The sequence below is a fragment of the Pecten maximus genome, chromosome 8 (genome assembly GCF_902652985.1).
Source record: "Pecten maximus chromosome 8, xPecMax1.1, whole genome shotgun sequence".
In the NCBI taxonomy this organism is placed as follows: domain Eukaryota; kingdom Metazoa; phylum Mollusca; class Bivalvia; order Pectinida; family Pectinidae; genus Pecten; species Pecten maximus.
Window position 1 is genome coordinate 37,438,677 of NC_047022.1, and position 12,580 is coordinate 37,451,256.

The 12,580-nt window shown below is 37.0% G+C and overlaps 2 protein-coding genes across 3 annotated transcripts in view; one reads left to right on the forward strand and one right to left on the reverse strand.

The window, feature by feature from the left end:
• Positions 1–12,580, reverse strand: part of LOC117333402 (notchless protein homolog 1-like) — a 123,681-nt gene that overhangs the window by 105,179 nt on the left and 5,922 nt on the right. Inside the window, exons 5-9 of the mRNA XM_033892689.1 lie at positions 12,483–12,559; positions 11,252–11,349; positions 8,966–9,002; positions 7,516–7,671; positions 6,383–6,518 (exon numbers count right to left, since the gene is read on the reverse strand). Coding sequence (XP_033748580.1) covers positions 6,383–6,518; positions 7,516–7,671; positions 8,966–9,002; positions 11,252–11,349; positions 12,483–12,559 — 504 coding nt within the window. The remainder of the gene's footprint in view (positions 1–6,382; positions 6,519–7,515; positions 7,672–8,965; positions 9,003–11,251; positions 11,350–12,482; positions 12,560–12,580) is intronic.
• Positions 476–5,617, forward strand: LOC117333401. 2 transcript variants are annotated; one of them, XM_033892687.1, is made up of 2 exons: positions 476–548; positions 3,398–5,617. In XM_033892687.1, the coding sequence occupies exon 2, from the start codon at positions 3,429–3,431 to the stop codon at positions 4,983–4,985; it is 1,557 nt and encodes a 518-aa protein (XP_033748578.1). In that variant the 5' UTR covers positions 476–548; positions 3,398–3,428; the 3' UTR covers positions 4,986–5,617. The 2 variants fall into 2 exon arrangements, with proteins under 2 accessions (XP_033748578.1, XP_033748579.1); XM_033892688.1 differs by lacking the exon at positions 476–548 and adding an exon at positions 1,837–2,714.

Below are 12,580 nucleotides of genomic sequence, written 5' to 3' on the forward strand. Positions count from 1 at the left end.
AGTACCGAACAGAAACTCAGGAACGGTGATTACCCGAGTTAGTAAGCATGGGTGCACAACTTCATTGAACAAGTGTGCTCACTACATAAGTTTCATAAAGTTTTGATGAAAACTAAAGAAGTTATCCAAAAAAGATTCTGTCTACAAACATAAGGAAAAAGACGTACATAAAATACACATAAAAGCAGTAAGCACAGGTGCATGTCGAATACAACTACTTACTACTTTAGTATCTCAGCTTTAAGTAATGTTAGCTATTTTATAGATATAAACCAATTTATACTAGTAAATATAGATATTTATCTGATAGATAGTAAAACTAGACTGAGACAGTTTGGAACTCTTCTATCCAGTCAGACAAACATGGTTGTCGGAGGATTAAGAACAAGCTTATCAAACAATAAATAAGAGTTTCATTGATCCTGACCTTCCAAGTGAGGGTTCATAGTGACCCTGGCGAGATAGTGTTGTCAATGCCAACAATCTCCAGTTCGTCCTCAAAACTAGCAACAGCCTCGGAAATACTACCTGGAGTTTAACTCCAACAGGTAAGTAATTGTCAGATATTTTTTCACTAATATTCTTCAAAATTTTATGCTAACACAAATAAAACACTTTTTTTTAATATCTTAACTGACCAAACATGTGTGATATTTTTTTTTTTTTATTCAAATTTTGTCCACATAATCACATACAAAGTGTACATCTATACATCGCATATGTAATTGGATATATTATTATTCACATTACAACTTAATATTCAATGACAATTCTAAATAGATTATTTAACTTTTCCTTATACTCCTAATATGAATGTACAGTACATTACACATGTAAAAATGAAAGGACATGTATCTTTGTTACCTCATGAAACATGGTAAAATTTTAAAAGAGAAACTGTGTAGTTTACAAACCCATTTGTTTAGCAATAGATAAAAATTGAGTAATTTACCAGCCAGCTAATTTGTTAACTTTATATTTTACCTTTTCCCTTTTACTGACCTATCTTTATATTCCTAATATGCATGTATAAGTACAACATATGTAAAATATGGACATGTACCTGTTGTTACCTCATGAAACATGGTAAAATTATACACAGAAACTGTGTAGTTTACAAACCCATTGGTTTAACAATAGACAAATATTTGTGTAATTTGCCAACCAGCTAATTATTTGTTAACTTAAAAGTTGATTAATAAAAATCCATTTATATTTTACCTTTTCTTCTTTACTGAAATTAACTTTATAGAGTACTTTGGTGTTATTAATGCCATACCAAGAAACTGGATGGACATTCTACGGAATAGTAACGGTATTGTAGATATACCTATAATTCCATATAAGTTGATTAATTATTTGAATACACACGATAAAGTCACTAAATATTTTTATCATATTATGATCAGACCTCTTTCTGAAAAACCAATTAATAGCCAAAGAAAGTGGCAAGAAATATTAAATACTGATATCAGTGATGAAACTTGGGAATTACTTTATCATCTACCAAGGGAGGTAACTGATGATACTAAACTTATTAACTTTCATTATAAACTAGTACACAGGATATTGTATACCAACACTAAGTTGATGAAATGTAAACTTTCAGAAACTGAAAGATGTACCTTCTGCACAATTGGAAGAGAGAAACTATTCTTCATTTATTTTGGGATTGTAATATTGTTAAATCTTTCTGGCTTTTGTTTAGGGAAATGTTGGAAAACAAATGCCAAATAACTTTACCTAGACACCCAATGACCTTTCTTTTTGGTGTGACAGACATAGAACATAATTATGAGATAAACTTTCTATTGCTGCTTATGAGATTCTATATATATTTGTGTAAATTGAAAAACACAACTCCAATATTTTCCGAAAGCAAAAAATACATCAACCATTACAATAAAATAGAAGATATGGGATTATATACATATCATCATAAAAAACAAGAAAAGGTAAAATATAAATGGATCTTTATTAATCAACTTTTAAGTTAACAAGTTAACTGGATGGTGAATTACACAGTTTTTGTATTTTGGGAAACCAAGGAGTTTGTAAACTACACAGTTTCTGTTTACAGTTTTACCATGTTTTCGTGAGGTAACACTTAGCAGATACATGTTCATATTTTACATGTGTAATGTACTGTACATTCATATTATGAATGTAAAGAACATGTCTGATATTTATGTTTTGCGGAAGTCTAATCAAATGTACATATATTAAGTACAAATTCAATATTTTTTAGCTTAAACAACATCCTATATAAACAGTTCCAGCATAACGATTGTTAACTATTTATTCTATATTACAATGAAGGTATTAACTAAGTAATTTGTTTAAATTTTAACAAGTACAATTAAAACATTTGTTTTCTAATGTATCACTGTTACCAACTACCTGTACATACCTTGACATCAAGAGATAAACTGTTTTCAAGGTAATATCTAGTCACTTCCACAAATGATTAAATGTTATGTCATATTTTATCTAATAGAAAAGTTTAAAAAAAACAACGCATGCTGTTGAAGATTAACCTGTTTTCCTGTACCATGAACTAGATTTATTCTCTGTTATCATCTGGTCCTGATAGTACAAATATTGGCTATGTATTATTAGCTCCTGACGACACGAGTACAACCAAACAACACAGTAACAACCATTCCGATAAGGCTTTCTGATTAGAACGATACACAACCATTTTCAGGAGACAGGTAAGTTTTCACAAAGTTTAAGATTCTATGAACATTTAAGTGAAATTAAATTATACTTCCCACTAAAATATTAAAGAGGTATGTACCTTGTATGTTACGACTTTATCTAATGACTTTATTTTACTTTATTTGTCTTTATGTAATGACTTTATTTGACGTTATCTAATAACTTTATTTTACTTTATCTAATGACTTTATTTGACTTTATTTGACTTTATGTAATGACTTTATTTGACTACATCTAATGACTTTATTTGACTACATCTAATGACTTTATTTGACTTTATCTAATGACTTTATTTGACTAAATCTAATGACTTTATTTGACTTTATCTAATGACTTTATTTTACTTTATCTAATGACTTTATTTGACTACATCTAATGACTTTATTTGACTTTATGTAATGACTTTATTTGACTAAATCTAATGACTTTATTTGACTACATCTAATGACTTTATTTGACTACATCTAATGACTTTATTTGACTACATCTAATGACTTTATTTGACTTTTATCTATTGACTTTTTTTACTTTATCTAATGACTTTATTTGACTACATCTAATGACTTTATTTGACTACATCTAATGACTTTATTTGACTAAATCTAATGACTTTATTTGACTACATCTAATGACTTTATTTGACTACATCTACTGTATATACTTCTATCTCCCACAGCCAGGATACTGGTGGCAGCCCTGCTGTCAGCATGAAGACAGAGGATATTGAATTAGGAAATACCAAGCCAGGTCAACAGGGGAATGTATCCTCACCCAGTCAACATGGTAACAAAACAGGTAGTACTACAGCAACATCACTTGGTAACAAGGCCAACAAATCATCTCTGTCAAACAGGTCAAATAGGGACAATAAAGACACAGAGTCAAAGATCTCTGGAGATGGAAAGGCAGAACATGACCCCGATATCATTGAGGAAATCACAAAATTGGGGCACTGTGCCAAACTTAGACACAATTTCTGCTTCAAAACTTTTGTATTTTTTGTGGTTATGGTCCTGAATGCAGTGGACATGATAGCTGATTGGTTACTGTTTCGAGACGTCTTTGAGACGGAGGAAGGCCTTGTGTACGGGCCTCCAGACAAAGCTATTACCTACTCATTACTGGCATTCTCCATTATTGGAACACTGACATTTCTATTTGAGGTAGTAAATCTATGGTGGGAGATATATCGGGAGAATCCGTGGATTAATGCTGATCTCGCTTCGGCAGTGACAATCTGGATTGAAGATGTACCACAGATTATCATCAACCTTTTCATTGCACTGTGTCGTGATGAGGCCATCAGTTACTTCCAGTTGGTGAAAGCTTCTGTTATCATTGCCAGCATCATCATCAGAATCATTGTAAGTCTTATACATTACTGCAATAAGAAGAACCTAGCCGAACTGAAAGACCACACAAAAACATCATGTCGTCATGTGACCTATCGCTTCCTCATTATGATTGGACTGATAGGTGTCTTCTCCTGTTCCATAGCCATTTTCTTTCTTACACAGTTTGAGAGAACTGAAGAGGGGAAAATAAAATTCAATCTGCCTAAGACTGCGTTTGAAGGACTGTATGATGAGGAACGCTACTTCGAGAATGTCAGCATGTACTTACATCATCCCCTTATCGACTTTGACAATGGCAGCCTTGACAACAATGATGTAAACTGGATACGACTCATCAGTCTGTATGATGTGAGGGAGAAAAATACAGAGGTGTTCAAACTTGAATATGACCAGACCAAAACCAAAATAGTGATATGGCAGACTAACTCCTCGGGTACGTTAGTTATCAGTGACTGCTACACACTGGATCGAACAGCCAAGAGAGTAACTCGGGCCTCTTCTTGTGCTTCACATATCAATGGGCAAAAATCTGCTTTCATTTTTAAATTTGAATTTCTCCAGAAGAAAATACCTAATTTGATATTTGGAGATGTAAGATTCAATTTAGTTGTGAAAGAGAATGGAAGATGTCATCCGCCATCCACATCCTTGGTGACCAAACTACGTGACCGTAGAGACAAATCCACCAACCAAATACACCCAGTCATCCATTATTACCGCACGAACAACGTTAACGAGGACCATCATTTACTGTGGACCAGCGGGGCTAATGGGGCCAGGTTTTACAGGAACCAGGCAGACTTGATAGACATCGCTACAGTGTGGAGGACAGGGTTTGCCTACTGTGATAGTACAGGCAGTCTGGCCCCGCACATGTACACAGGGATGAGTGTTGACTGTAATATTTAACATAACAGTACTCTCTGGCCCTGCATATGCACACAGGGATAAGTGTTGACTGTAATATTTAGGATAACAGAACTCTCTGGCCCTGCACATGTACACAGGGATAAGTGTTGACTATAATATTTAGGATAATAGTACTCTCTGGCCCTGCACATGTACACAGGGATAAGTGTTGACTATAATATTTAGGATAATAGTACTCTCTGGCCCTGCACATGTACACAGGGATAAGTGTTGACTGTAATATTTAAGATAATAGTACTCTCTGGCCCTGCACATGTACACAGGAATAAGTGTTGACTGTAATATTTAGGATAATAGTACTCTCTGGCCCTGCACATGCACACAGGGATAAGTGTTGACTGTAATATTTAGGATAACAGAACTCTCTGGCCCTGCACATGTACACAGGAATAAGTGTTGACTGTAATATTTAAGATAATAGTACTCTCTGGCCCTGCACATGTACACAGGGATAAATGATGACTGTGATGTTTAAGATAACAGAACTATCTGGCTGTGCACATGTACATTGGGATAATTGTTGACTGTAATGTGCAATAGTACTCTCTGGCCCTGGCTGTACACAGAAGACGACTTGGGTTTTTTGCATAAAAAGTTTTCCTGATACTTCACCACTGTGTTGGATTCAGATTCCATTTTGATTATATCATTATTTCTGTCAGTTGAGGTAAATCAGTACAGGTAAATCAGTACAGGTAAATCAGTGTAGGTAAATCAGTTCAGGTAAATCAGTTCAAGTAAATCAGTGTAAGTAAATCAGTACAGGTAAATTGGTGTAGGTAAATCAGCACAGGTAAATCAGTGAATCAATACAGGTAAATCAGTGTAGGTAAATCAGTACGGGTAAATCGATGTAGGTAAATTTGTCAGGGTAAATCAGTACAGGTAAATCAGTTCTGATAAATTAGTGTAGGTAAAACAGCACAGGTAAATCAGTGTAGGTAAATCAGTACAGATAAATCAGTCTAGGACAATTAGTAAATTTGAGAATGATCCCTTTAGCACTTCTGAGAAATAGCGATTCCAAAAATTGTTTACGGAGGGACAGACAAACAGACCATGGACGCAGGGTGATTTGAATAGTCCACCATCTGATGAGATCTCCTGTTTGGAATGTCTTTGTGCTTTAACCAACTCAGTTTTAAAAATATATAGATATTTAGATAAGATGAACAAAAATAACCAATTTTATTTTCGGAAATCTCCAGTTCAAGATTTTCGCCCAGGAGATTACCAAAATAAATCTGAGTCTAAAACTGAAAACTTCACAAGAAATCTTCAAAATTTCGATTTTTTTTTCTGAAAAAAAACCCAACAAATACATGTACACATGTACTCCCAATATGATATTGTTTACCAACAAAAGGTACACTTACTTGAGTCTGTGATGTCTCCGTGCACCAGCTGGGCATCGGCGGGATCAAACGCTCCCGTCCTCATTACATAATCTGTACTCAAAGTCATTGTATTGACCCAGTGACCATGACCTTGAAGGGTCCGACACAACACTCCCTGGAACATCAACACATGTTTCTTCTTAACTACAGCCATTTAAGTAAAAGAGAGTTAAAATCATACCTGTTTTTAAAAGAAACCTGATTAACATACATTTGTCTACCAAAACAATTTAACATACACTTATCACCTGACTACTATGGACTCATCCTTGATACTCACCTTCATTCTCTACACCTCTTACAGTCTGGCTATGATGTACCTCAAATTAATCCCTTGGTCACTGTACTTTACATTGACTGGCTATGATGTACATCAAATTAATCCCTAGGTCACTGTACCTTTACATTGACTGGCTATATATGATGTAGGGCTGGGACGATACAGTGATGCCCCGATCTGATACGTATCACGATACTAGAGCTACGATCCGATACATAGATAAACCATATTCAAACATTGTACATTATTTGTTTCAATAAAGACCAAACGTTTTCAATACATCAGATTTTGATCCGAGAGGCAATTTCAAAGCTACCCAGTTGTTCACCATGACGATTGGTTTATTGTGAACAAGTATTTGTCAAACGCTTTCTGATTGGCCTACTGCAGCCGGCCTCAACCAATCATTTAACTGCTTTCACTTTCAGAGTAGCGCTCCGGTTTCCCGGAAATCGACAACACTTTCGTTTTCGACAATTGTCATTTAATTTGAATTAAAGTCTTTCCGAAGAAAATGGATTTATGTATTAAACAAATAAATAACAAGTGCAAGACACAGGATCGAACAGGTATCGTAAAATTGCATTTGGATCGATATTGGTATTGTAGTGAAAGAGATCGCCATCCACCGGTGTACCAGTGTATCATCACTCCTATTACCTACGTAGTGGCCCCTCCAAAGCTTGACCATAATAGTTACGTTGTCGTCCCTCCACACCTTGACAGTTCTACCATAATACTTACGTTGTCGCCCCTCCACACCTTGACAGTTCTACCATAATACTTACATTGTCGCCCCTCCACACCTTGACATTTCTACCATAATACTTACATTGTCGCCCCTCCACACCTTGACAGTTCTATCCTGTGAGGAGGTGTACAGGAGGTCGGTTCCACCCCACTTGACACAAGTAATTGACTGTAGATGACCAGACAGTGTTATCGTACACTGGAATAAAACTGTGTCCCAGATCTTAATCGTTCCATCCTGTAACAAAGACATACTCGTCAATTGAGTGGGTCACTCAATACTCCGTCCTGTAACAAAGACAGGCTCATCAAATGAGTGGGTCACTCAATACTCCGTCCTGTAACAAAGACAGGCTCGTCAAATGAGTGGGTCACTCAATACTCCGTCCTGTAACAAAGACAGGCTCATCAAATGAGTGGGTCACTCAATACTCCGTCCTGTAACAAAGACAGGCTCATCAAATGAGTGGGTCACTCAATACTCCGTCCTGTAACAAAGACAGACTCATCAAATGAGTGGGTCACTCAATACTAAGTTAGTCTGTCAGAATTTCATTATCATGTTAAACACATATGACATCAACAGAAACAAGAGTAGCTCGGGGCGGCCCAATATATGCTGTTGAAAGGCCATACAGTTTTATAAGAGTAGCTCGGGGCGGCCCAATATATGCTGTTGAAAGGCCATACAGTTTTATAAGAGTAGCTCGGGGCGGCCCAATATGCTGTTGAAAGGCCATACAGTTTTATAAGAGTAGCTCGGGGCGGCCCAATATATGCTGTCGAAAGGCCATACAGTTTTATAAGATTGGCGGCCCAATATATGCTGTCGAAAGGCCGTACAGTTTTATAAGATTTGCTCGGGGCGGCCCAATATATGCTGTCGAAAGGCCGTACAGTTTTATAAGATTGGCGGCCCAATATATGCTGTCGAAAGGCCATACAGTTTTATAAGATTGGCGGCCCAATATATGCTGTCGAAAGGCCATACAGTTTTATAAGATTTGCTCGGGGCGGCCCAATATATGCTGTCGAAAGGCCGTACAGTTTTATAAGATTGGCGGCCCAATATATGCTGTCGAAAGGCCATACAGTTTTATAAGATTGGCGGCCCAATATATGCTGTCGAAAGGCCATACAGTTTTATAAGATTTGCATCACCTTATGATTGGTTATGTGGCATGCATAAACTCTCACCTTTACCTTCACTATAATGTGAATGCTTAATTTTCCAACAGTTTGAGGAATATCAGTAATCAACAGCTACTAAAGTTTTCTCCAATTCAGTAAACACATCTTGATATCATGATTATAAACCCCAACCAAGTTTTAAAAAAATCAGTTAAAATGTAGGATCTCAGGACAAAAATCAAACATTGAAATAAACAAGAGATTACCCGAGAATAACTTTTCCAAAAATAGTCAAAACAAAATGGCATTCAGGGAAACACAACTATACATCACCTTAACCTGTACATTATTTTACAGGTCCATTACCTTTGAACAGTAATGAAAAGAAAACCCACGCTTACCTTTGAAGAACTTGCTAAGAATCGACTATCTGGATCTCTGAAAGGTATAAAACAAAGCAGTTTCTTCAATGTTGATGATATAAAACCTGATAATAGTAATGATTTTAACACAAATGGCCTCCATAACCGGAGAAAATATCACATATCGAACACAAGAGGCCCAATTGGCCTTTATCGCTTACCTGTTCTGATCTGTACCCTGCCAAATGAAGACTATTGGAAAACCAAAAATACCATTTCTCATCAGTAACTGGTACATAATTATGATATTTAGGAATAAAATGATTAAGATATTAACATATTTGACCGCCGTGAGCTTAAACATAGGTGAGGGTGATTCATCTTAACAAACTTGGTAGCCCTTCATCCAAGCATGCATATATCATGATCCTAGGCCTACTGGCTGTTGAGAAGACAGACACCACACCACGGTATAAGCTCACTTCTGGCAGGTAAACAAATAACAAAACAAATTCTACCAACACAGAGTTTAATTCTTTTTGCGAAACATGAAAGAAGTGTACTTCCTCTGGAGAGTGTGAAACCTGAGACACAATTGGCCCAGTCCATCATATATATTCTACCAATTGGATTCACCAGTGGACCCCATCTTCTCAGTCTGCTGTTCTACCAATTATATCAAATTTCCCAGTCTGCTGTTCTACCAATTATATTAAATTTCCCAGTCTGCTGTTCTACCAATTGGATTAATCAGTGGACCCCATCTTCTTAGTCTGCTGTTCTACCAATTAGATTAACCAGTGCACGTGGCCCCCATCTTAAATCAAAGTCTGTCATTCTACCAATTAAATTAAAGAAGTGTGTTCAAACTGATACCGTGGCCCATAGAAGTGTGTTCCAACTGATACCGACCTCTATCATTGGCCCATAGAAGTGTGTTCCAACTGATACCGACCTCTCTCATAGGCCCATAGAAGTGTGTTTCAACTGATACCGACCTCTATCATTGGCCCATAGAAGTGTGTTCTAACTGATACCGTGGCCCATAGAAGTGTGTTCCAAGTGAAACCGACCTCTATCATTGGCCAATAGAAGTGTGTTCCAACTGATACCGACCTCTCTCATAGGCCCATAGAAGTGTGTTCCAACTGATACCGACCTCTATCATTGGCCCATAGAAGTGTGTTCCAACTGATACCGACCTCTATCATTGGCCAATAGAAGTGTGTTCCAACTGATACCATGGCCCATAGAAGTGTGTTCCAACTGATACCGACCTCTATCATTGGCCCATAGAAGTGTGTTCCAACTGATACCGACCTCTATCATTGGCCCATAGAAGTGTGTTCCAACTGATACTGTGGCCCATAGAAGTGTGTTCCAACATATACTGACCTCTCATTGGCCCATAGAAGTGTGTTCCAACATATACTGACCTCTCTCATTGGCCCATAGAAGTGTGTTCCAACATATACTGACCTCTCTCATTGGCCCATAGAAGTGTGTTCCAACATATACTGACCTCTCTCATTGGCCCATAGAAGTGTGTTCCAACTGATACCGTGGCCCATAGAAGTGTGTTCCAACATATACTGACCTCTCTTATAGGCCCATAGAAGTGTGTTCCAACTGATACCAACCTCTCATAGGCCCATAGAAGTGTGTTCGAACCGATACTGTGGCCCATAGAAGTGTGTTCCAACTGATACCGACCTCTATCATTGGCCCATAGAAGTGTGTTCCAACTGATACTGTGGCCCATAGAAGTGTGTTCCAACATATACTGACCTCTCATTGGCCCATAGAAGTGTGTTCCAACATATACTGACCTCTCATTGGCCCATAGAAGTGTGTTCCAACATATACTGACCTCTCTCATTGGCCCATAGAAGTGTGTTCCAACTGATACCGACCTCTATCATTGGCCCATAGAAGTGTGTTCCAACTGATACCGTGGCCCATAGAAGTGTGTTCCAACTGATACCGACCTCTATCATTGGCCCATAGAAGTGTGTTCCAACATATACCAACCTCTATCATTGGCCCATAGAAGTGTGTTCGAACTGATACTGTCGCCCATAGAAGTGTGTTCCAACATATACTGACCTCTATCATTGGCCCATAGAAGTGTGTTCCAACATATACCAACCTCTATCATTGGCCCATAGAAGTGTGTTCGAACTGATACTGTCGCCCATAGAAGTGTGTTCCAACATATACTGACCTCTCTCATTGGCCCATAGAAGTGTGTTCCAACTGATACTAACCTCTCCCATTGGCCTAAATGGAAGTTTTGAGGTCATTAGCAAAGTGTAGAGGACTTACAAGTGTAAAGGTTTCCAGCACAACCAGGTGATCCACTGCTTGTGTCCTACCAGTGTATGTCCCAACTGTTTTCCAGTGCCTGGGTCCCACAGACATACCTGGCAACAGTTCAACACCATGATTATTTAAACAGTTATACATGTAGTCTATAACATTGACATCACCTTGTGAGTGGTTAGGTGGTATGCTTTAACCCTCACCTTGCACTTCAAAGTCAATGATTATTTTTCTAACAAAGAATACCAGTAATCTAGTGTTACTAAAGTAGTCTTCAACTCATTAATGCTTTCAACTCATTAAATGTGATATGGTTATGAAGACTAGTAGTCTACACCTCATTAAATGTGATATCATGGTTAAAAAGCCTAGTAGCCTACAACTCATTAAATGTGATATCATGGTTAAAAAGTCTGATAGTCTACACCTCATTAAATGTGATATCAAGGTTATAAAGCCTAGTAGTCTACAACTCATTAAATGTGATATCAAGGTTATAAAGCCTAGTAGTCTACACCTCATTAAATGTGATATCATGGTTAAAAAGCCTAGTAGTCTACAACTCATTAAATGTGATATCATGGTTAAAAAGCCTAGTAGCCTACAACTCATTAAATGTGATATCATGGTTAAAAAGTCTGATAGTCTACACCTCATTAAATGTGATATCAAGGTTATAAAGCCTAGTAGTCTACAACTCATTAAATGTGATATCAAGGTTATAAAGCCTAGTAGTCTACACCTCATTAAATGTGAAATCAAGGTTATAAAGACTAGTAGTCTTCAACTCATTAAATGTGATATCATGGTTAAAAAGTCTAATAGTCTACAACACATTTAATGTGATATCATGGTTAAAAAGTCTAATAGTCTACAACACATTAAATGTGATATCATGGTTAAAAAGCCTAGTAGTCTATAACTCATTATCAAGTTTCAAATAAAATCATTAGGAAACTGTAGAATATCTCCAGACAAGATTCAAGTACTACAAATAAACAAAGGGCAATAACTTTTACAAAGACTGACAAATCAAAATTCCTTTCAGGGATTGGTGAAAAAATGTAGGGGGAAATCTCTGGACAAACAAAAGTAAAGCTGGCCCCCATACCTTAATACTTCTGTCAAATTTGACGGGTGTAAAAAAATGCCAACTAAACTGAGAATTTTACAGATTGTATGTTTCCTTCATTTTTTTGTTTTTCTCAAGAGATGGGTGTATGTGATGACTCACCTGACTGTTCTTACAGCCTGACGCCAGTTTATTACCTCCTGGGGACCATGCAATACACAAAACCCAGTGTTTATGTCCTGAGGAAAAACACACACAAA

Coding starts and splice junctions, on each gene's coding strand:
- LOC117333401 (XM_033892687.1), top strand. CDS start 3,429: ATGAAGACAGAGGATATTGAATTAGGAAATACCAAGCCAGGTCAACAG.